The 25230-nt window shown below is 47.0% G+C and overlaps 2 protein-coding genes across 3 annotated transcripts; both read right to left on the reverse strand.

Annotated features, from left to right (window-relative positions):
* Nucleotides 1-184: 184 nt before the first annotated feature.
* CLDN11 (claudin 11) lies at nucleotides 185-7927 on the reverse strand. Its single transcript, XM_072344344.1, has 3 exons — nucleotides 7492-7927; nucleotides 5907-6071; nucleotides 185-1264 (listed from the first exon to the last, which is right to left on the reverse strand). The coding sequence occupies exons 1-3, from the start codon at nucleotides 7715-7717 to the stop codon at nucleotides 1032-1034; spliced, it is 624 nt and encodes a 207-aa protein (XP_072200445.1). The 5' UTR covers nucleotides 7718-7927; the 3' UTR covers nucleotides 185-1031.
* Nucleotides 7928-8921: 994 nt separating this feature from the next.
* On the reverse strand, nucleotides 8922-24019 carry SKIL (SKI like proto-oncogene). 2 transcript variants are annotated; one of them, XM_072344496.1, is made up of 7 exons: nucleotides 23874-24019; nucleotides 21647-23504; nucleotides 19067-19164; nucleotides 17859-18097; nucleotides 17451-17692; nucleotides 16147-16371; nucleotides 8922-13914 (listed from the first exon to the last, which is right to left on the reverse strand). In XM_072344496.1, the coding sequence occupies exons 2-7, from the start codon at nucleotides 22754-22756 to the stop codon at nucleotides 13753-13755; spliced, it is 2076 nt and encodes a 691-aa protein (XP_072200597.1). In that variant the 5' UTR covers nucleotides 22757-23504; nucleotides 23874-24019; the 3' UTR covers nucleotides 8922-13752. The 2 variants fall into 2 exon arrangements, with proteins under 2 accessions (XP_072200597.1, XP_072200598.1); XM_072344497.1 differs by having other exon boundaries at nucleotides 23862-24019.
* Nucleotides 24020-25230: the final 1211 nt, after the last annotated feature.

The following is a 25230-nucleotide window of genomic DNA, read 5'->3' on the forward strand; positions in this document are numbered from 1 at the left end:
AGTTGATTCCAAGCAGGAAGGTTTTGCATACTGCCCCAAAATCAAAGGCAGCCTTCAGTCTGCAGCAGAGCAGAACTTATCCCAAACTGCTTTCAAAAAAACCTTCAAAATCATTAGGAAACTGCATCATGGAAAAGCTTGTCATGGGAGCACACAGGAAGGAAGGAAAAGGAGAAGGCAGAGCCACAGATCCTCTGTTATTTATTGTACAGTATTTCAGTTGAAGTACAAAGGCATCATCAGTATTCACCAGAATTGCATTGTGACAGTGTAACTGTGTGTTAAAAACATGCTAAAGAACAGTGAACACAGATTTATGGGATGAAAGCAAATGTAAATGTAAAAACACAGTTTTAGTAACAGATCTGTACAAAGGAGGGAAAAAAAAGACAAAACAAAACACGAAAAAAGAGTGTGGGGATTAGAGCCCCCAGAGTCAATGGAACTATATACAGACACTGTTACGTATCCCAGCGTTAGGACCTTTGGGTTCTGTTTCCTTCATACTGATGACCGGGGGGAGTGGGGGAAACATTGTTACTAAAACGATCAAATCCGTACAAAAGTATTTACAGAGAAAGGCAGAAAAAATCCCCTACTGTTCCGAAAGAGAAACATTTGCCTGTTGGGAGGGTGCATCTCCCTCAGCCCTTGCTCCCAGACGGTGCCAGAGCGGTGACCTTGGGGACAGGAAAGCAAATGGGGATGTGCTGGAGTCCTCAGCAGCGGGGAAGTGCCTCTCATGTCTGTTTTGCTGCTTTCAGCTCTCTTGGTGAGCAGTAAAACAAAAAGCCCCAAACCCACCTGAGGCCCACACACCACCCCGGGGGCAGGAGGACCGGGAGGGTGAAACTGGTGGGAGTGAGGAGTGGGGGCTTGTTTTCTAGAGAAGGGGACAACAAGGGGGGATAACAACACTTGGGGCTGCCAGGCGCTTGGGCTGCTGTTTTAAAACCTTCCCCTGGAGCACAAGAGCAGCGAGTGCCAGGAGAAGTGAACCCATGGCGTGCAGACCCAGTGGGGGTGGGAGCTCAGACGTGGGCGCTCTTAGCGTGGGTGGGGGAGCTGGAGCCCGAGGCGTAGTAGAAGCGGTTCTCGCCGAAGGTCTGAGCATCCCCTGAGCAGCAGACGATGACGCAGCCACCAAAGAGGCAGAGGGCAGAGCCGATCCAGCCCGTGTACAGGGAGTAGCCAAAGCTCATGATGGTGGTTTCACGGTGGGCGCAGACGGGGAACCAGATGGTGGCCACCACACCGCACATGGCTGGGGAGACAGGAGGGGAAGAGCCAGTCATGTATGAAATGATATCATGAATGAAAGGTAGAATCAGTAGGGTTGGAAAACACCTCTGTGATCATCCAAGTATGACCATCAACCTCACACTGAGTGTGGGACTGGCAGGATACCCAGCAAGCCCAGGGGATGGAGCATCCATCCTTCCTTGGCCCCTCAAGACAGACCCACACGCTATTAGATGTGTGCAGCTCGGAGTTAGTCTCCTGCAGCTTGTGTTTCCTCTGGAGGATGGCGAGGAACCCATTCCCACACTGGACCCATGGGGAACACATCAGCATTGGCTTCAGGACTCCTAACACCAGAGTGGGAGAGGGGTGGGGATGCCTGAGATGGGAGAGGTGGGGAAGGACCAGCAACAGGGAGCAGAGTAACTGCAGCCTGACACAATCCAAGGTATTTCATTTCAAAGGCTGAAGAATGAAAGTCAGGCCTGAAACTGGTGCTCTGGAGAGCTGCACATTTAGTGGGAGCTGAGGCAGTAAAACCTCAACTCAGAGTCAGCTGGAAAGTGGATCCCACTTCCCTGTGGAAAACAGAGTCAGGAGACAAGGCAATGCAGTGAAGCTTCCCAGAGACCTACTGAAATGAGTCAGAGGAGCACAGCATTCAGCCCAGAGCCCACAGAGCACAACAGCTGAGGGCTTCCAGTTTTGCTCCAGGCTTTTCCACAAAAGCAGGAAGGGAGCAGTGAGGTGAAGAAGATCCCCATACAAAAACTCATCCCTGCATTCTCCTGGCATCACCCCACTCCCTGCTCTCACCCTGCATGGCCTTCATGCAGCAGAGCCAATGGCCTTAACCACCTACAGGAGCGGGTCCTAAAACAATACCCCTTTATGGCCCGCACATCTGAGAGGAATTAATCCGTCAATATTGACTTGCCTCCGGGACAAGCTGTGCAGGACTCCATCCTTGTGGCTATCAGAGAATCAGAGCAAAACAATAACAGGGCTGTGGCAGCGCTACAGATCTCCGCCGACCGCACTAAGAGATATGTGGAGGCGGTGTCAAAAAGTTAAGGTTGCAAGAGGGGGGAAAAAATGAGACAGAGAAAAAATAAAACTGTTTGGTTAAAGCGGAAAACAAACCATTGCTGCTGGCCAGTACAGCAGAAAGCCCATCCCCAATCACTGTGGTTATTGTGAGAAAAAATATTTTCATATGGAAAAGAGAAGAAGGTTCGGAGGATGCTAATGAAGCCAGCAAAGACCTGGGGCCTCCTCAAAGCAAGGGCCCTGCGGCTCTGGGAGCGGGTTGTGGGGAAGGAGGGCTGCCCCTGCTGCAGCTCATGAGCCTCCAGAGAGGGGTCAGATGGGAATCTGCAAAGCATTCTAATGGGCTCCAGCATAAAGCTGCTTTGTTGTCCAAAAGGACACAATCATCTTTTCTTCTTCTGTCCACAGTAAATATATATATATATATATATAGGCATCCATAGACTATAAGAGCCTTATCCCCTCAGCCCCCCCCCCCCATGGCGCCGCTGAGAGGACAACGCTCACGTTGGGCCAAGGGGAGCTCTCAGGGACACCGGGACAATGGCATCTCTTGTGCAGTGGGGCAGCCCACTTGTGCAGTGTAGCACCACCTTATCGTCGTGCTGACAATGCTCGAAAGCTGGAAGGCTGGCCAAGGGCTGAGCAGGGCTGCAGCTGCCGGCGATCCCAGTGGGGAGGAGGAACACACTGGGATGGCTGCTGCAGTCAGTGCAGTCTGGCAGAAAGCAAGAGGAGCAGCTCGAATCCTATAGACTTCTATCACATTGTCCCCACTGACACCACCTGTCCCTGTGTCCCACATCCCAGCAGGTCCCACTTCCTTCTGACTGTACACCTGATCCATAGGGCTGAATCTCTTATCATTTGCCATTATAGGCATGGTTTAATTCAGCAGTGGAAGCATATGTAGAATCATTAAGGTTGGAAAAGACCTCAAACATCACCCTGTCCAACCACCCACCGATAATGTTCATTATCTGTCCTTACAAAGCGCAAAGCCATTTTATGCAGGTTATGTAAGTGTTTAATTCTGCTTTCCCTCCTGTCCTGAACCACCTGCCCATGGGGAACACACAAGCACTGCCTTCCAAGCCATAGACTGGGAGGAACATATTAGTATCATCTATTTAGAAGATAAGAGCTAACACGGTCAGTTAGCAGTGGTAAATCCCAGTAACTAACGTATTTTCCATCTGTTTATCATCCTCAGGTCCCTCACTTCCCCATGGGAAAATGATCGCTTGGGTACCAGCATGGGGTCCCCCACATTAGCACCAACAACATGGGATGGGACAGGTTTTTCCATCAACATTGCACAGGAGATGTTTTCATAGCAGCTCAGAGCATGTCACCACCGACAGCCGTGTGCAGCCATCAATCAGTTCCCTTGGTCAGACAGGATCAAGCAAAGACACAAATACATCAGCATGCAGGATAGGAGGGTGTGCACACGTTGCACTCTGCGGCCTGCTATTATCAGCGGACAGGAAAATCAATGGAATATCTGAGCCCATTGTTTTCCTGGCAAGTTTTCAACTATTTTTTTCTCTCCCCCCCCCTTTTTTTTTCATGGTTCCACACTGTGTTTCAACTCCTTCTTTCCTCTTTAACAATTTCAGTGCTAAATTCCATCCCCTCCCTGCGCAACACTCAGCATTTGCCACGGAGCCAACTCCACTGATCACATCCCCACTCAATGTATCTGCAGAGTTTGTGGGTCTGGATTTGTTTCCTTCTAACCAGACCCCTGAGAGCTGTGCTCAGGCCTGGATGTTTGGGGGAAAACACAGAAACCCACGAGTGAGAGATCAGTGGCCAGAGCATAAAAATAACAGTCCATGACAGAAAGGCTTTTAAGCCAGCATTATGTCTTCTGAGGCCTGATTTTCATACTTATTGAATGCTCTGGAACGGTGACACTCCGTTTTTCCAACAACAAATCATTAATCAGCTTAAACAATGTCAAAGTCCCAAGCTCCATGCATTACTCTCCTTCCAAGGGGACCGATTTGCTAACCAGCCTGGAAAAACAAATGGGTTTTGTAGGAAAGGAACATGTTCATCCTTTATCATTTCCCAGCTCTAAGGCAGCCCAGATCACACAGGGGTAACGACCAACAAGAAGGCCAAATATGACCTGCTGGCCTTCATCCTTGTTATCTCTCCTCACTGGACTCACACCATGGCAGGACCAGACCCAAAACCCAGCTTCATCCCCACAGAGCTCTGGGCTTTCACTTGTTCTCATGCAGTGTGACTCATTGTAGCCACTGCCACGTCTGCTGCTCCTGCAATCCTGCTGCCCTACTGCAAAGCAGATTTAGGGGCAGTGCTCTCAGCCACTCAAAATGGAGCTGGTCTACAGCACAAAACTAACATTTCCCATTTGTTTGCCACAAAGCGCAGCTCTGCTGGGACTCTCCCAGCTCTGGGACCAGAGATAACAGCAGAACAGACCCTCCTGTTGCTACAGTATCACTGACAGCATGAAAAAAATCCTTTTGTTCATTGCCAAGTCCAGATCTGTGACTGGAGGTTTCAGGACAGGGATGAAGGGACACATTCCCAGAGCTCTGCAGTGTGACTGCAACTGATGAGATGTCCCAGGCAGGCCCCATAGAGCTGATGTTAGCATTTCCAGCTGTGGCAACAGCCCCTTCAAGCTCACAGCTATTGGAAAGCCCTCCTTGGTCTCACTCCTAAAATTCAGACATACTGACTCATCCTAACTTCCTCACTGGAGCAGAGACCTTGTAGGAGGAAGGTATAGAATCATAAATGCTGGGAAAGATATCTAGGATCACCAAGTCCAATCCCGACCCATTCCCTCATGCCCACTGCCCACATCCATCAGTGCCACAGCCCCGTGGCTCTGAATTGCTCCAGGGATGGTGATTCCACCGCTCTCTGGGCAGCTGTGCCACTGCATCACTGCTCTTCATCAGAAGAAATGTTTCCTAATGCCCTGATCCTCCCCCGGTCCTATTGCTGGGAGAAGAGACCAAACCCACCTCACTTTTTTGTTTAGTATTATGGAAATCGGTAGAATGGCAGATGTGCCAAAGCTGGGTGGTGGGCACCTCCCATCAAGGCATGGAGGGATCTGCTGCACAAGGGCTCCATCCCTCCTTGTATCCATGCATCCCCAGCTGGGGACATGCAGCTCCATGTGGTGCCCACTTGAATAAAACCTCAGGAGAAGCAGAAGAAAGAGGAGCAGGGTGATGTCAGCGCTGGCTGCCGGCGAGCAGCAGAGCCGCACAAAGAAGCCACTTTCCCTCTGCCCCCTCCTCTGCCAAGCAGACGGGTGAAAACAAGGCCCCGCAGCCTGTGGCTGGGGTGACGAGGCCTCAAGAACACGCAGGTGCCGTGTTGGGGACAATGAGCTTCACAGGCTGAGCTGCACAAAACAATCTCCTCCACGGGCCCCGCAGATGGGAAGAAATCCCAAGGACAAGGCTGGCAGGAGGCACAGGGCTGTGTCCCCTCCCGCGGCCTGACTGCCTCCTTGTTGATGTCCCACAGGAGCAGCACCCGCTGCCCATAGATCTTCCCCTCCCTGCTCACACAGCACACCATCCCAAAGCAGAGGAGGCCACGGCATGCCTTACCCAGGAGGATGATGAGGATCCCTCCCAGCTGGGAGCGGCGGTACTTGGCAGCACCGGGCTCGTGGCCCATCCGGATGCAGGGCAGCACGGTGATGAGCAGGAAGATGGCGGGGAGGCCCAGCACGGAGGCGGCGATCATCAGCGCTCGGCACGCCTGGACGTAGCCTGTAGGTGGGGTGAGGACAGAGGATCTGGGTTATTTGGCTCAAAAGGAGGAAAACTTTGGGCAAACGTTGCTGTCTGATGAGCTCCCAACACCTTCACAGAATGTGAGAGATGGATTCTATGGCTCGGTGTAATCTTTTGTGTAAGCAAACACCCAGCGGGCGTGAGACAGTCGGTGTGCAGCTCAGAGCTGTGCAAGGCCAACCATCTCCATGGAGTGAGGAATACACAGTGCCTTCCCAGCAAGATGCTGGGATATCAGGAAGCTGGGAAATATGGTAGCGAGTGAAACAGCTGGGAAAAGGTTTTCCTAAATCTTTTCAGCCTCGGAGGAGCCACACTATTCCTCGGTCCCCTCCAGACACCACAGGGTGCTGCAAAGAAATGTCGCTTTCTGTTGGGGGAAGACTTTGTTCTCTCATTTATTAAGTTTAATTCAATGTTTTGTCAAGATAAGCCATTTTCCTGCCTGCCGTGCTGGATCACAGCACACAGCAGTAGCTATAAGCAAACTTACTGGACTGTAAGTACTGACAGGGAGAACAGGAGCTGCTCTGAGAGGTCCAGCACTGCCAGCCTCTGTGTAACATGGGCTGGGCGTTGTAGCAGAGGGAACTTCAGGAGTGACCCCTCTAACTGCTGTGAAGTTATTTCCACAGTAATTTAGAGCAGATAGAGGAAGGAAGAATGAATAAAAAACAAGGGATGCGTATTTCTACCCTGTCAGCTTTGGAAGGGGCAAAAAACCTCAACAACATAGAGCTAACAATGACTGGAATAGATGAAATAATTAGATAAAAGAACCAGCTAAACTACGGGGACAGGATCACACACAGATCTTGGCAGGTTCAGTTAGCCCCAAAGATGCATTCATCACATGTCAGAAAGCACCCAGGCAGACCATGCAGGGAGCAGACTTGACTATGCTAAGAGCTCTGCCATGTGTTGGAGCACGGGGGAAGCACAGCACCGCCAAGAACAATGACAAGCTTCCAAAAGATTAAAAGCCACAGCAGAATTAATCATGGATGCCACGAGATCCATCGTTCTCATCACTTGAAGGAACAGATCCTTCAAATTGTTAGTGGTTCATCATCACCTCGAGACAGAACTGAAATACAAAGAAGGCTGAGATACAGGAGAGTAGGCTTTGCAGCCTGGGGATAAGATGGGAAAGGAATGACTTGTTAACAGTTAGGAGCAATAGTTGGTAGAATAAGTGGACTTCAATAGCCAGAGATAAACAGTTAAAACCAGGTGTAAGCCAACGAGCGCCGTGTCAGGAGACATCCCTCAACTCTTTGGCATGTTTAAGGGACCATCCCTTGCGCTGATGAAGCAGATGGAGCTCCACCATCGACCGCCCCACAGTGGGGCACAGCCTCGCTCAGTGGGGTGGCAGGAGAGCTGGGGAGCGTACCTGGCAGGATGAGGATGTCCACCAACGGCTTGCAGTGGTAGAGGCCCGTCGCCATGACGCAGTCCGCCCACAGCCCTTTGGAGCCCAGCTCGTCCATTTTGCGGCAGGTGGTGATGGTGTAGCCGCAGGTCACCACCCAGTCGTTGGTGGCGGTGGCCACCACCACCCCGATCCACCCGATGAAGCTGCAGACAAACCCGGCCAGGTGCAGGCAGGTGGCCACCATGTCGACGCGCCGGGCTCGCGGGCCGGGACGGGGAGAGCAGGGCTGGGAAAGGCGGTGCGGAGCGGGCTGGAACCCGGAGCTGCCGGGAGCTGCGAGCGGCCGGGACTGGAGATGCCGGGAGAGGAGCTGCACTAGGGCGGCACAGAACGGCCTCTGCCCCTGGGAGGGGTCAGCGCTGCCTCCGGCCCCGCTCCATGGGAGGAGCGAAGGGGAGCCCCAACTCGTGCGTCCGCCGCAGGGCCGGGCTGGGGGCGTGCAGACAGCGCCCGGAGCGGGGCGGGCAGCCCGGACACCGAGACGCGGCCCGGGGCTGCAGCACAGCGGCGCTCCTGAGCTGCGGCGGCCCCGCTGCCATCGCCTCGTGGGTTAATGGAGCAGGAAGAGCGCGGGACGGGGAGCCGAGTTGAACGGCCGGTGCGACGCCGCGGCCGGGCGCTGCGGCGCGGGGGGGACCGCTGGTGGGCAGCGGCGGCAACTGCAGCGGTCAGCCGCGTCCCCACCGCCACGACCTGCAGCCCCGGGTCTATCGAGGCGGCAGCTGCACGTGGGGTTCATCCTTTCCCTGCACAAACCCCGCTATAGCTGTCCTTCCCTTCCCCATCCTGCTTGTTTTGCTACTGGAGCTCCCCGACGGCAGGTAGGCAACGTTACCATCCGGTGCGCAGGTCGGAGCCACTGTAGGGTAGTTTTCACCGTCGGTAAATAAAAATATTTTTCATCAAATAAAGTGTAACACTCACTTCTAATGTTAAATGTTTACAGATCTCAGCACTGGCAATCCGTGTTATCTCTTCATTACCCATCTATTAAGGAGAGGTGTGAACAACTCCAACGTTGCTAGAGGAGTTAAGCAGCAACAAAAGCTGTGCAGCAGAGAACATGCCAGCTGCACCAAGTGCTTATCTTTATGTAGATCTGAGCTGAGGTGCACGGATATCCCTCTGCCAGCAATACCTGCACGTAGCCTCAGGGAAAGCACCCACTGTGAGAGGGCACTGATTTGGTAGACCTGCTAAAAATATCCATTAGAATAGGGGACCTCCTGCAGGCAGTGGGAACGGTGAAGATTTCAGTGTCATCCCCGACTTAATTTGCTGTAATCAAAGCAAGGAAGATCGTCCTCCCTCGAGACAAACTGCTGCTGAGCACCTTCCTGAGGTCAAAGCGGCATCTCGGCGCGTGGCACCACTCAGACAGCAGCGTTCTGATGGTACAGCTTTTATTTCTGGATCCACAATCTGTACACGTTATTTACAGGGCATGGAAATGGATAACAGCACAAAATACAATTGAGGTATAAGCTAAGAGCACAGTATGTCATGTTTCAATAAATATAATTCAAATTTTGTAAACTAAGTGACCAGATAGATGCATTTTTGTTTACTAAAACCATATAAAATATCTGTTAATCTCACGTGAGGTAGAGGACAGTTTTGTGTGTCATGTAATGCAACCACAGCAACGCTAACAATAAGACTGTACATCATTGGCAAAGTATTATAAATGAATGTGGCGATGGATCCCACAGCCTTGCTGTGGTTTGGAATAGCCACCAACTGCTGCCTTCAGCCCAGCAGAGCTGCGTCGCTTTGCAGCCACCTTCTGTAACCCAAGGCAGTCATATTGGCATGTCAACACCGAGAAATACTTTGGAGAGTAAGCATGGAAACAGAAAGAGGTTTTACCAACCGCAGGAAGCAACGTAACTGCAACAAAAGATTTCAGACCAACTCTGCGCGTCCCAGACCTATTTTAAATACAGTGTAACTGTGCTTTCCTTTAAGTGAGGTATCTATATGTGAAGGAAACCGAAGAGTCACTGCATGTTGTTACAGAGGCAGTTTCCCAACAACGCAGCTTCACACCGTTCCTTTGCTGTGCTTGACGAAGCATCTGCGAGCTGCAGCCACACAAAGCTAAAAACAAGGGTCTCTTTTTTGAACAGATACGCAACAAACGGAACACCCTGTAAGCTTTTGATAATGGAAATGTGGATGAATACATCTCACATCAGAAACGAGCACAACAAAAACCGAACCTTGCAGCTTATTGCAGCTTGCTGTTGACAGCTGAAATGAAACTACTGGAAGATGTGGAGCACAGATTTACAGGTAGGTGGGATTATCTCTTTTGTCAGATTCGCCGTATTATAGAAAACTGTCGTGTGGATTAATTACATGAATTAAGTGCAGAAAAAATACAAAGTCGTTATCTTTGCTGACAGTCAAAATATACGCTCTACAAACAAGTGAACTCAAGGAAGCTGACGGTGACAGCACGTCAAGGCCAGCTCCACAGCTAATGCTAGGAAAGTCTTCTGAATAGTCCATGCCATGGTACAGCTCTCCAATCCCCCAGGGTAAACCAAGAATGTATGAACAAACAGCTGCGGCTTCTAAAACATGGACTGAGTCACGTTTCTTTGGGCCACCAGGAGCTTCACGCTCCCACTCGACTTTTCCTACTTCACTAATTGCATTACGCCTTCACTATATACAGATGATTTTACACCTAAGCCGTTAATATATTAAATATAGAATAAAATCAGTGGAAGAACGTGAAACAAAACCACGTTTATCTGAATTTTCCCGAGCTAAACGATATGCTTTGCAAAACCTAAAACACAAGCTTGGAGATCTGAGATTACATCTCTTCCATCCAGGGTGCTGTGGGTGAGGGGACGGTCAGACTGCCAAACCTGCACGCTGCACTCTCCGAGTCCTCACATCTTCTCGCTCATCAGAGCACACAAAGCATGTGAAAGCTCTTTTTGTTTCTCCAGCACACAGGAGCAAACAGACATTCACCCTGAATCCGAGTTCCAAAAGGTGCACACGCGGGCAACTTTGTTTTCACTCTAGGCGCTCAACCAGGAAACTATTAAAACAGTGAACAATTCTAGGCTTTTTTTCTTGTCCTCTAAAGACTCAACGCCACAACTATGTGAGAAAGCAACTTTCTGCCTAAAAGATCAGCAACCGAAAGCTGAAGGCAAAACGAAGAGTAATGCATCCAACGAGCATGCCATGGCTCAGAGTAAGAACCCAATGACAGAGCTGGTTTCTACCATTAAGTGCGTACTTAAGTGAGGGCCCTTAAGCGTTCATTGCAAGTTTCTATGTTAGGCTGCAAAATAAACCACTCAACATAACAAGCGTAAGGTAGTGAGAAAAGGTCAACGCAGATTTGTTCTAGAGCTACCAGCGTGTTATTTACAACTCACTCAAAAGCTATCTGGACACACAAATCTATGGCACAGTTATGTTTACATTATTACTTAAAATCAGTATAAAATTAAGTCTACGCATATGAAAATTATTCATGTACGCAACCCGAAAGGAATATTTAAGAATTTTAAGAGGGTTACAGTAATTTAAAACGCATTCTAACTTCAGGTTAACTAAATGGAGTATTTACAAAGCTATTTTAAGGTCCTTTTAACAGATGTTCAGTTAACTTTCTCAGCCAGACATCTTACAAGTATTAGGAAGCCTCACCTGCAGATGGAACTGCTAAAACTCCATGCCAGCTGCTGGAGTTCTTGCAGAAGTGAAAACAGGAGTACAAACTATATTACTTCAGCAGAAGCTGCTTGGCACAGTAGAAGTGCAGGCTGGGGCAGGGGAAGCCCAGCAATAGCAGTACTGCACTGCAGCTGCCACAGGTTGAAGCCAACTAGAGGTGAAGTGGGAAATCTCAGAGCCAGGAACGTAACACAGACAGGACCTGAATAAAAACTGAATATACGGCACTCTAAGATCATAATCCCGTGAGGATCCCAAGGTACAAACACTGCAGTGAACCCACTACTTCAGCCATACTAAATGAGTCTGGAGGGCCCTTATCTACACTGACAACTGAACAAGTTTGGTTCACAACACTGATACTGAGAAGCAGCTAGAAACGATCAGGTAACACCCCGATTAAACTTTCTGGTTCCCAATGATGGTTTTTCCTGATTTGCCAATCTAGCCAATCCAGCCTTGAGCTCCAAGGCCTCACATCACACCTCCACCAACACTGCTGCTGCTCTCCCTGTCACTGTGTTACTGGGGGTCATTAAAACAAAGTGATTTGTACACACGCAAGCAGAATAATTTATACTCAGCACATTCACTTCCTTCCAAACCATCTCGATGCTGTAAAGACGGCCTTTTTTTGTTTGTTTGTTTCTCCTTTTGTTTTTAAGCAATAATTTGGAGGTGGAGTTGAAGAAGTGAAAATCACAACCTGGATCCTCTTTTCTGATAAACGCTGCCAAATAAGTTTCTTTTTCTTTCTCATCTAATCTGCCCTGATCAGTGTAAATACGACACGGGGTCCATGAAGGAAATTATGCACTGCTACGAAAGAAGCACTCTATGACTCCACAACACGTATCACCTCCTTTCCCACTCAGCTTAAAGATTTGTGCCATTTTCTATTTCTGTAAAGGAGAAACTGGAAAGAGCTCAGTTTTCATTTTTACTAGTTCAGACTAAAATCTGACTCCAGTGGATTTTACCAAGTGGTTTTATCCAGAATTAATCAACTTCTTTAAGAGAGCAATACATCTAAGCACCTTAAAAAAAATAAAACCAAAACACAACAAACATAAGCTAGAGCACAGGTTAAAATAATGTAGTGGAATAACAGAACTACTAAGGTAATTCTAGTCACAATCAGCCAACACCTGTCAGCTGTGTCAAACTCTTCAGAAAGAAGTGCAAAGGAGTACTTCTCCATCCAGATCTGTAGTCATGCACTGCATCTACCAGGAATCGGACTTCTGAAGTACCTGAGTAAATGCATTATATATATATATACACAAAGTGGACATTCTGTACAATGACACATTTCTAAATGTCAGAGCTCAACAAACATGCTGTATTTTCTTAATTCATGGTATCGTTACCATGTCATTCCAACGTAGAAACTATCAAACTCATTTTCAAAGTGCCATATCTTAGAATTCTATTTTTCTAAGCAATTATCACAATGTCAGTTAAGGCCTGTTCCATGTATAGAAAGAAAAATTCACAAGTTAAAAGGAAGCTTAAAGTGTAGAGGCTTCAGATACTAAATAAACCAGTACTCTTTGTTTTTGTTTGTTTGTTTTCTCTTAACAAATATTACTTTCCTTGGAAGCATCAGTATCTGAAAACCAGGCAAGCCATGGAATCCCACAAGTCTGTGCTGGAAGGGACAGTCAAAGGTCATCTAGCTGCAACATCCGTGCCATGGGCAGGGACACCCTCCACCAGCTCAGGTTGCACAAAGCGCTATCCAACCATTGAACACTTGCAGTGATGAGGTACTCACCACTTTGTTGGGCGACCTGCTCCAGGGTCTCACCATGAGCTAACAAATAAATTCTACTTTCTTTCAACTTAAAATCACTGCCCCTTATCCTGTAGCCAGCGGCCCCTAATTGTTTTGTTCTTCCAGCATGGTGACCAAACACCTGCTCCAAAACCGTTTACTGAATAAGTCAGCTTGACTTCATGTAACAGAATTATGGAAAACTCATGCTGGTAAATCTCTTCTGATAATCATCCATCCATTGTCATGGTGATTTGAGAATTACCTCACAGCTGCCTTTCGACTTTCCCCAGTTTAGGAAGACAAAATTCTCACTGAAAACGCAACTATTTTTGGCCTTGAAGAAATTATTTTTTTTTAAGTACTTTTATAACTGGGTGTGAAATCGATAATAAAATACGGATCGCCCAAATCTGTTTTAACAGACAGTGTTAAAAGGTACAGAGTCCTCAAGGGCCGCATTAGAAATAAACAAAACTGGTCACTCTAAATCAGAAGTTTCTTATTTTTTCCTAGTTTGAGAAACACCAGTATAAATAAATGCAGATTTCCATTGGTTAGGAAAATCTAAAAATGCGTACCTATCTATCTTCTTATATATATATCTTTATCTGCACTTGCATGGCAAATAGAAATCTGTAGAGAATACTTCTTATCGCACAGAAACTGCTTACAATTCATTAAAAAATGAAACACCCTGTTTGAAGGACACAGTCACACTCCTCTTCCAACTTCTATTTTCCATTTCCGTGTTTTGAAGATTTCAAGATCTGCAGCTTCAATTCTTTTATCATCATCTCTAACTTCTCCCTCGCCTCTCGTTCTTGTCTCAGTTCATCCTGAAGCTCCTGTCTATCTGCCTCTGCGTGGTCCAGCCTCAGTCTCAGTTCTGCTAGCTGTAAGATAGAGGAGAGGGATTTAATTTTAATGAACATATTCGTGCAATATAATAGAGAGTAAAGCAAAGATTTTTGCATGAGATTGTCAAACCACTAACGGCATCAGCAGCAGAGTGTTAATCCCATGTGTGATGTGTTCAGTTGTTTGAGTCTAATTTATTAAAGCTGGACTTTCACACTGAACCAAGTAACTACACAGTAGAAAATCAGTGGTAAACCCCAATGATTCAGAACATTAGTCATCTCAGCTGAACCATTTACAAAATGGAATCATTAAAATAAAACCAAAAAACAGCTCAACAACCACTGTTTGTATATGCATATAAATACCATACTCTGAATTAATAATAAGAAACTAGTTTGAATTTGTTAGGGTTAGCTCTTTCCCATCAAAACTTCTTCACAATAAAATCTGGAAACTCAGATGAATTTTTCAAGTGTGGCAAAGTTACTGCCAAGTTGCTTACATATATACCACCAACAGTCACAACAGGAAGACGAAAGCCACTTATCTTCTCCACCATGGGTTTAAGTAGTTGCTTCTTACGAAAAGACCTCACTGAATCTAAAAAGTCCATCTGCACTTACGATGTTGGGCTTCCATCTGAATAATCACTACGTGTACATCTCGCTGATAAAAAAGACAGCTCATGACAGCAAAGAAGTGCAGAAGCACATAAAAACATTGCTGTTTGCTGTAAAGTGTAGTGGGTAAAAGAACTCCTGGGTCGATTCTACAGAAAAATACTTCTCTTTATACAAGTGAAGATGAACATCCATTGAATGCAAGGAGCTTTTAGACAGCACGAGCCTATTAACATGAGTCTTCTGACTCCACTACTTAGATGCAGACTGGTGCAGCACAGCAATGCCCACTGCCTGCATGTCACAGCATGCAGTACATAAATCAGCACGTCTGTGGTGGAGCTTTTGTTTTCACCTATAAAGGAAGGCTTAAGTACTGGTTATACTGCTCTATTGTGACTGATGGGGTAAAGCAACAATTAAACCGGGTAAGTCAGTATAGGACTCAAAAAAGGGGGAACACCTCGTGCACCTTCAGGCAGGCCTGGACAGAAGAACAAATGTTTACCAGAACTCCAAATCCCCTATTATTAATTTCATTTAATGTACAATGAAGGCTTTTCCCAGTCCACAGTTCTTAGAGAGGGCAACTGGCTTCAAGAAAACATCAAGTTAAGGCTATTTTAAATGCAATATATGCAGCTTGGGAAAAATAACTGTTGCCACGACCTCTGTTTAACTCAGGTAAAGCTGACAACTGCTTGGAACCCACAATACAAAGTGTACTAAGATGTGATAAATGGAGAAAAAGATTCCAATGACATGTTCCAATTATTAGCTCTACAGCACAACTAATAACAGGATAAACTTTCATGGAAGGAATGCATTTAGCATTCTAACATCAAAAGAAACAATCATCCAAACTCCTTGGAGAACAATCCATAGTTTTTATCCTCTAAAGAAGGTATATGCTATACAAGCCATATAAAACACGCTACACATGATCATCAACTAGAACATGTTGTTACTTGCAGTAACAGGGCTTGTACCAGATGTTTGGTAAATCAGACCTTAGTCAGAGAGGATTACTTCTGGCAGCAAAGGCCAGGAATCTGTGGAGTGGGATGTCATGAAATTAAATTCATGGGAAGGATTTGTGATGCTAGTCTCTGCCCTACTCCCTAAAAATACAAAAACCCGTCTCTCAAGTATAGCCTGTTTCTTATTTTGAGACTGTATGAACAGCAAATATACAGAATTATAATCATGATCATAGAGCTTAAGTTTTAGATTTTGTTTGCTTTAAAAGACTGTTTTCTGTGCGATGTACAGAAGTACAGTACAGTGTACTTCAACACATTTCTATAGCTAAAGCAATCGTGCTTAGTTCTATAACAGGGACAAGCTTATATACATTAAACGTGACTTGCTTTGAATGTTATAATCCTTATGTTTAAGGTTAACTAGTTAATCACTAATATCATACAAATATCTGACAAAGAAAATCCTAACACCTGACAGGCGCCATGTTCCTGTAAGCTACATTTTAGCTCTGTCTCAATCAAGGGACAGGGAAGTAAATATGCCAGCGCTGTGACTAAGATGGAGAAGACGAAACCTTGCAATGGATGAGCAATAACTTCATATTCACATTCACTCACACACTAAATATGATTTGGTTTGAAACAGACTTTCCCTTCTCACCTGTGCTGCATATTCTGCTTCCTTGTCTTTCTCTGAACTGGAGTCACAGGTACACTTCTGCTTCATCATTTGGTCCAGTTTCTTCTCCAAGTCTCTCTGCTCAAAATAAAACTCTTCCATTCTTTGAGCGTGCTCAGTTTGCAAAGATTCGAGTTCTTTTTGCAAATTCTGCTGCTCTTCACTTAGTTCCTTCATAGCTTTAGAGTTGTTTAACATTTCCACTTCCTGTCAAGACAGATCAGGATCACTTACACCTTGGTTCTAACACCAGAAGAGTGAAAAAACAATCTTGTCATTTAAATGCGTAACTGGAAACAAAGAGGCAAAAAAGAGCACATTCATCTATTGGTAACAACGGCCTAATAGTGGAACTCATCTTCTTATCAATGGTGACGTGCTGTATAAAGCATTCAATTCAATATAAAACATAATGACATTATCATTACTTTCAAGCACACGGAGCTTCCAGAAACAAATTCACAATGTCCAGCAGTGAAACCTCAGAACGTGGCAGCACTGATTTACTAAAACGTATTCTGAAGACAAAAGAAGTGTCTCATCAGAAAACAGAATAGAAGCGTTTGGTTTCTCTTTCTGTTAACATTTTGATATTTGTCAAAGGGCCTTCGTTATTTGTTTTCTTTCTTTTAAAATCACCTCCAACAGCAGAATGCTTTAAGAGTAGCAGCCCTGGGGCCCTGCCTGAGATTGCTGATTCTGAGCTTGATGTTCAAGAAATAAATAGGTCCGGTGTACAAATATAAGCAGAAAAGACAGTATTTACTTAATGCAGAGAGCAAACGTGATGCAAAATCACAAACGAACACCAGTTTCTAATCTCTTCCATAAAACTCCCTAAAAAAGGGTCCATCAAATCGAAACAGGAAGGTGCTATTCTCACTATGCGGGGCTGTGGTAAGATCAATTCCAATTCCTGCACCTTTAAAATCCTAAAATGTGAGAAATTTTTAAAGGACTTAAACTATATTTGCCAAAATATTTATGTTTTTGACAAACATTCGAAAGTTCAAGTTGTTTTCATTAGGATAAAACGAAAGAAGGAGCTCCTTGAAGACAGATGTTCCAAAACTGAAAGAACAACACCACTTATTAGCCGCCTCTAATCTAACAAACACACAGGATGTTGATATTTACTGTCTGGATTCAAGCTGGTGGGAAATTATTTTTGTGCTCCAGTGTTCTAAATGGAAACCACCCGTGGAATGCTTCTAAAACCAAAAACTTAACAGCAGTTTAGCAGTTTCCTGATGGCAAAATGAAGTGCCTTCACATTGGCATCGTACCATTTGAAGCTGCTGCTTCCTCCTCAAAATAGTATTTAGTTTTTCTTGCTGCTTGATGTAGGTTTTCATTACTTCTTCCATGATCCTTCCCTTGTCGTCTTCACAACTGATGTCCTTCATGAGAGTGGGGGACAACGTTCTCCCATCATTACCTGCTCCAACACACCTGGAGCCTCTAATGCTTTTGGAAGAAACACGCTCGGATTTTCCACCTCTTGCACAATGAGCTGACACAACTGGATCTACAGATGAAAGAAGAATGTGGCATGATAAGCACAGAAAATCAGAGCAAAGTAAACTGAAGATGAGGAAAAGGTCAGCAGAACTTTTGGAGAAAATCTTTCCAAAGTTACATGCTTCAGAACTGAAGACCTCAATGTAATTCCTTTCTATAGCTTATCTACTTACCTAAACGCTTATGCTGCTCCAGACCATTCTTCAAGTCAATTTTCTCCTGTTCCTCGAGAGAAAGCTCTGGATAGGAGGCAGGTTTTTTGTGCTTTCCACTGCTGAGCTTTTTCTCTGACAGTCCAGATGAAGACTTAATTACTTCAGAAGCTTTGACTGTTGTTTTGGTAACATCCTTGTATTGTGAAGCAAGAGATACATTCGGGGCAACCACTTTATCACACATATAAAGGTAGTAACTGAAACAGCAGAACAGTAAAATTAAGGATGAAAATGTGCAACAAACAGCAAATGAGAGTACTAAGTTTAATTTACTTGATTTTAAACAGCAAAATGTTCAATAAACATAAGCTTATCCTTTTTATCTTTTTCCTATGCAAAAGGAAATGCTAATGACTTCATCCTTACTGCTAGATCATTTAGATATGGTTTGGAGGCCACACACACACACAGAAAAGCTTATGCAAATGTGACTGATTAAAAATACACACACACACATATAGATATATGTATATATAAATCATACAAGTCTTCTCTCAAATGCAAAGAGTAAAATCAGAATGCCACCAGATCCACACTCTCCAGCATTCCTATAATCCTCATATTAGCAATGGAGTATAGGAGAAGGGATCGGCATAGTGGTAATGTGCATACTGCTGGGCACTGACAGTGCTGGGCAGACTCAAGACCAATGCTGGACCTTCTTTTCCACATACACTGACCAACACTGATGCAGAATGCAGTGTGTACTACATCAAGGTCATGCACTCCAGTTCTGAAACCTGGAAATTAACCACGTCAGCCGCAGTCATTGTTCCAGCAAGGAAGAAAGTCTTCAAAGAATTTTTTGCAAGTCCTTTTTGAGAGGGAATGAAGTTGTACTCATGGTAGATGGGCCCTGTGCAGCTTTTCACATATATGCATAATAAGAAAATTAGCTTCTGTCATTTCTGGCCCGAGAAGGGAAATTGTAATTACATTTCAGTTGTATTTCCTCCTGAAGAATGCCCATACGTCACAGCTGGAGCCTCACACCAAAAATGGCCTATGAGCAGCTCATTAATATTTACACCAAGAAATGAATTACAAGTTAGGGTGCAATTATTTTTTGTAACAGTTCAAGTTGCAAATGCATTCTTTTCAGCTGAAATTTATGTATAAGATTTACGTATGCAATGCTCATCATGCTGCAAAGGAAGTTCATTTACCTGGGATGGAAGAAGGAGGGTGGCTGAGGATCAGCTTCTGCTTCCTGCTTTATAACAGGATACCACTGTGATAATTCTAGGCTCTGCTGGGAATCCACCTCAAGAGAAACGAAAACCAAACCGTAATTTGCAGACAGGTTCACGTTAATGACATTTTAATAAACTGTTCTCAGTGGAATGGCACTTCCACCATTAGTTCCTACACACAAAGACAAACTGGGTACTGGAAAACGCACAGACTTTGGCAGAGGTGGATGCTGATGCAAGCGACAGAAGTTTCTTCAATCACCAATTCCCCTTCACGAGTAAAGCAGCAACGAAACTGAAAGAAAAGCTCTTCATAACCCTACATAAAAGCTCTGCTGAGCTCCCAGAACTCAGACACCGAGAGAAACAGAAAGCAGAAACAGGATTCCAGAAAGGTTGTATCACCCTGTTGTAATTAAGCATCTACACATCAAAGTATGCACCTGTCAGATACTTGACCACAAAATGAAATCTACGAGTAAAAAGCAATAATTACTGGTGTTACAGAAACACAGCTGGGCAAGGTCACTGCAGCAAGCAAACAACCCTCTGCAGTATGGAACAGAAGTACCTCGGGTGCATCAGAATGCATCATCTTAAAGCACTTCTGTGCATTCTGTACTTAGTGAAAGGTGTCTGGTCCCATTTACAAGACCGAAAAAATGATTCCTTATTTCATCATATTAAAATAATCTTGGGACTGGGGTGATGTCTACACACACTGAAAGCCCTAATAATGTGAATGTATGTGGGTTTTCCCCCAGTGTGATTGGCTGACGCCAGCCAGCAGCCACAAAAAGTCCATATTCACACAGCCAGAAACAGACTGTGACAGAACCTCACCTCTGGCAGCCAAGAGTCTGCAGTCACAGCAGCACGGCCTGTATCAGAAGTCAATTGACCACAACGAAGAGTCAATCCCATCTACATGAATCTGGTCAAAACGTCAAGCCTGCTAAATTCAAAGTCTAGCAATGCAACTGCAGTGTAACTCCACCCATGCAGATCCTCAAATCAGCTCCACAAGGAACAGAAAGGAGAGAGGAGGCAAGGAAGCTAAGCTCCAAAACCCTTCATTCTAATTTCACACGCTGCTTAATAACAATAATAAAAACAACTACACGGGTCCGTAATGGAAGAATCCAGAAAGGATCTTTGTATTTCATTTGTACCAGTCCAGTCCAAACGACTGCTGCTGTGAACTTCAGCTGCTTTTTCATCTGTCTACAGGAAACTGAAATTGTGGTCACAAGTCTGCTAACAAGAAACAGGAAGCAGCCCTCTGTAGTCACACCTAGAACACCGATGCTACAGTTCATTACCTGTACTGGCTCTGCGAGGATAAAGACTGTCATGATAGTGAAGCCTCCTTGCTGTGAGCTTACCCGCACCTCCAGCTGATTCAGCATGTGCAAGAATGCCGTACAGCAGATTTTTGTGGTAATTTCCTGATAAAATCCCTTACAGCAGACTGGCACGACTGTAGCAACAGCTGTTACTGCAGTAAGCCTTTCTGTAACACTAAATGGCCAGAGCTGTGCTGGAAGGTATCATCTCACCACATACCTTTTTGGGCTCCACCTGCATGGACTGCTTTGAAATCCAAGACAAAACATCCAACAGGTGAGCCGAGAAGTTTAGATTATACTCAATAAAATTGCATATTCTTTGAGTGCAAACATCTCTGCTGTCATTACCCACGTGTTCCCTCATCTAACGAGCTGGCTGCTCTCTCCGTTCCCTACCAGCACTCCTCTTACAAAGCCTATTCCTTGCACATAACATGAAAATTTCCCCAGCAACACCCAACATTTGTCTGGTGTTTATTCTTTAAGTTAGAAGCCCTCGGAAGGAAAAATAAGCTCTGTGTTTTTGAAGTGCACTGCAGGCTTGCAGCAGTATTTCAGGAAAAAATACGATGTCTATTATTAACCATTGTCAAGATACCATCCTACAGCTCTTTACTTGGACTGCTTCAGAGCTCCTCTCTTTTGGCATATTTCTCTATATAATTTAAGCAGAAAGCTACTGCTGGACAAGCAGGCTTCGAGCTTCTAACAGGAGCTTATCGATGTGCCCTTACCTACATGAAACGCAATGAGATGGGTGGTTGGCAGCCCAGGCAGCCATACACCGTATGGATGTGTGTGTGTGTGCTGGTGTGAATGCAACGAATAACAAACCAATTGGTAACACTTGATTTTCGAACTCCTTTCTGCTTTGTTCAGCTGCTGCAGCTCATACAGCATAAAACACATTAAAAGATTTCCAAGATAATTCTGAACTTCCCAGAGAGTGGTTACTTTAAAACGGAACAAGAACCAACAAAACCAAACCATCTTGAACGAAGTTACTTAGAGCCCAAAGAGGAAAGAAATCACTATGCCTTTCCATCAGAAATGCATTGCCATGGTGAAGCTCCCTCATGAAATTCATTTAGGCTTGGCTTGACAAGCATTCCCATTTACAAGAGGCAAGCACTGTGCTTCCAAAAGGACCATTTTACGAGCAAGCACAGAGATTTAGGAGTTCTACAAGAGCGGGTGAACTTACTTTTGATCGAGTTCTTTTCTGGTTTTTCTCGCTAAATTTCTCCTTCATTTCCTCCAACAGATGCTTCAGCTCCCGCTCCTCCGACGTCCCCAGGTACTTTTGGTTGATATGAAGGTAGCAGTGCCACTTGGCTGACTCAAACCCCCAGTGGCAGGTCCTCTTGTCAGGGGATCGATGCGAATGCATCACGAAGGTCTGGGGTGAGAACATCCCGTAGCACTCCAGACACTGGATACAGGGGTCATCTGGCGCAAGGTAGAACTGAGGTGCAAACAAACCCTGGCACTTGCCCAGGCACTCGTGCTCTACTTCGAAGGCACTGCCGGTCTCCTTCAGCTGGGCCAACGTGTTCTTACCAGGGAGAAAGCTGCCGTTCTGAGGGAAAGTGCGAGGCCGTAGTAAAGCATTGCATAGTCTCTGAGCGTCAGTCAGTGTGATCAGCCCGCAGGACGGAGCATTAAATGGAAGAATTCCCAGAACCTTCAGAATATGAAGCTGGTCGGAAGTGCACCTGGAGCAGTATATGTACAGTTCATCACACACCGTATTGATCTGTTGCAAAGAAAAGTCTCGAAGAACTGAATTCAACACCTGAGGCAGGCAAAGTCTTTTTTCTCCTCCAACTTTAAAGCAAGAGATGGATTCCCCCTCCAGTACAGTCTGAGTGAGCTCCGTGGAGCTGTCGGGAGGAATGAGCAGCGGAGCAGACAGGATCTGTGGCGATGGGAGAGGCAAGAAGACGGTGGGTGACATGCTCTCCTGGGAATAGCGAGCTGAGAAAGCCGCCGGTCCACCCAGCGAGCTCTGGCTGCTCAAGTGGAATTGTGCCAACGTGTGTTTCAGACCTGGATTTAAATTCAAAGGCTCAGAGACTGAAGAACTGTTCGGCTTGGCGCTCTCCCCGTCAGCCTCCACAGAAGTTTCATCATATTCGTCCAAGTTTTCCTTCTTTATTGTTGGCAGTTTATTTATTACAACTCGCACCGGGCTATTTACGTGCATTTCTGTCATTAGTTTCTTCAGCGGGGGGCTCCCATCCTCCTGGATCCCCCCACTCCTCTTTTGCTCTGAAACGAGCCCTAGAGGGAAATTTGCCTGTGGGCTTTCCATCGCTGAACACCAGAGCTTTAATTAATTACAGTCCCGAGCGTGCATTTTCCTGCTTGCTTAGACAAAAAACGACTTGAAGTCAACTCGAGTCCTGCAGGCACGCCCCGCTCTGCACTCCACTTTAATTCTTCAGCCTCCAACAGCAAAACCTGCAACCCATTTTGAATACAAGACTAAAAAAACTGAGTCTGCAGAGGTCAGACTATTTTTTCTTCTAGTCCTACAACCGTTTGCTCAACTGTCTTTGATAAGAAAACGCCGTGATTCGTTTACATTCTTCGTACACTGCCCACGGTCACACAGCGGTGCTTCAGGAACCAACGAGGTGCTGAAGAGCGTCTGTTCGCGGCCGCTTCTTTCTTTCAGCAGCAGACAGCAGTAGAAGTAAGCCCGTACTTGGCTATTAAAACACAGAAGCGCTCTCGGCTCCGTCCGATCCCAGACGTACCTGCAGCCACACGGAAATCCCGCTCGGCACTTTCGGTTCCTGGAGATGGAGCCCGATCTTCGGGGCCTGCTTTATTGTGCTGCCAACTTCGCGATTCCGCCGCCGCCGCCCGCGGAGCGCCGGCAGCTCGCAGACAAACCCGAGCCGAGCGCCGGCAGCGCCGGGCGTCCCCGCGGAGTCACCTTTGGCACAGATGTCACCGCCGCGTGTCACAACTCTCCCACCCCGAGTTACGGCCGGTCAGCCCGAGGCCGCGGGCCGGATTCCCCCGCTGCGTCGCGCCGTCAATCCGCGCGGAGCCTGCGAACAGCGAACGGGGTCACGGCGAGCCCCGCGTGCGGGGTCTGCCCCGCGGGGAGCGCCGCGCGAAGCCCCGCCCCCGCCGCCCCGGCCCCCGGCCCCGCCGCCCCCCCCCGAGCCGTTCCCGGAAGGGCGCGGGACGCCGCTCCGTGACTCACCTCGGAGCTGGGCGGCTGCGGGCAGCGCTCCCCCCCCCCTCCCGCTCCTCCTCCCGCCCCCCCCCCGCCCGGCTCCCTCGCTCCCTCGCCGCGCCGCCGCCGCTCCCTTCCCCCGCCCCCCCCCGGGCCCGGCGCGCCCCTCCCCCGGCCGCCGCCATCCCCTCCCTCGGGCGCTGCCTCCCCTCCCGCTCACCCTCACCCTCTCGCTCACCCTCCCGGCTCTCCTCGCTCGGCGCCGCGGGGGCTCCGGCGGCCCCGGGAGCGGAACAGGCGCCGCGCACGCACCGCCCACCCGTGACCTCACTGCGGAGACGGCGGCGGCGGAGACGGAGACGACGGCGGAGACGGCGGCGCGCGGGCACGAACCCGCCGGCGGCGCGCACCCCCCCGCCGCCCTCAGCCGCCGCCGCCGCAGCTCCGCCCACTGTCTGGGGCAGCGGCGGGAGCGGCCGCCCTTCCCCCGCCGCCTCCCGGCGCTGAGCGGAGCCGCGCGGCTACGCGGGGAGAAGGGCGAGCCAGGCGGCAAATAAACCGCGATGAGCTGCAGAAAGCACGATACAGCGCGACAAATCAACACACACCTGCTCACAGGGCCGGTCGGGCCCTCCGTTCGGCACCGCTGCTGGCAGTATAAAGAGAACAGGGCTTAGAATTACTGTATAAACAGCTGTGCCCAGGCTTTCAACTGTAACGCTGCGATCGTAAAGACAATAACAGTTATACTTATTTTTTAGAGCTCAGAGAAAAGCGTTTGACCTTCCTATTATTAAAGAATCGGGGTAGAGATGAAGGAGCCGTAAATCTGAAATAGAGCATGACCTCAATTTTTATATTCAGTGGAAAGCAACGGGATGGTGGTTGTACCGCTGCCATGTTACAGGACCCTCAGGCAAACACTGGGCTCTTCCACTGAACAAAGGGGCACTGAAAGGAAACCGTAACTCTGTTGCAGGATGTAAACCTCCAAGTCACTTGGAATTAAACCCGCTTGCTGGCGCTACTTAAGGAGGGATTTCATGTAATGCCTATGGAAGACACAACTTCTCTTTTCATGGCATGAGAAAACAGACAAGGATGGGAAGGCATGAATTCCTTCCACCCCGTGTAGGCCAAAGCAAAGATAAATGCTTCCCCAAAACTGAAACCAACATTTAATCACAGGGAAAAATGAAATTATTGGAGAAATTAATTTTCTTCCCTTTAATCCCCTCCTATTTGGCCTTTTCCATCCTCATTTGGTCGCTCTGTTTTTATTGTAAATCACTAAAGATTGACTCAGCCCTTCCTTAGGGAGCATTTATCATAATAGCTATTACTGCTATAGGAAGTGCATTTTCCCTTACTTACATTTACCCTGCTGCTTTCTAGACCCTTTTGCCAGCCGCAGTCTGCGTAACTCATTCGTAGCAGCAGAACCGCAGCTGATCCCTTCGGTTACGGACCCTTGTGAGGTGTAACAAACTGCAACAGCAGAGGAATAATTTCAGATACGTTTCTTGCCTACTATGTCACTCGTGAAGTCAGGATGCATGTTTAGCATTTTTCAAGGACATATAGATGGTGCAAGC

The sequence above is a fragment of the Excalfactoria chinensis genome, chromosome 9 (assembly GCF_039878825.1).
Source record: "Excalfactoria chinensis isolate bCotChi1 chromosome 9, bCotChi1.hap2, whole genome shotgun sequence".
In the NCBI taxonomy this organism is placed as follows: Eukaryota; Metazoa; Chordata; class Aves; order Galliformes; family Phasianidae; genus Excalfactoria; species Excalfactoria chinensis.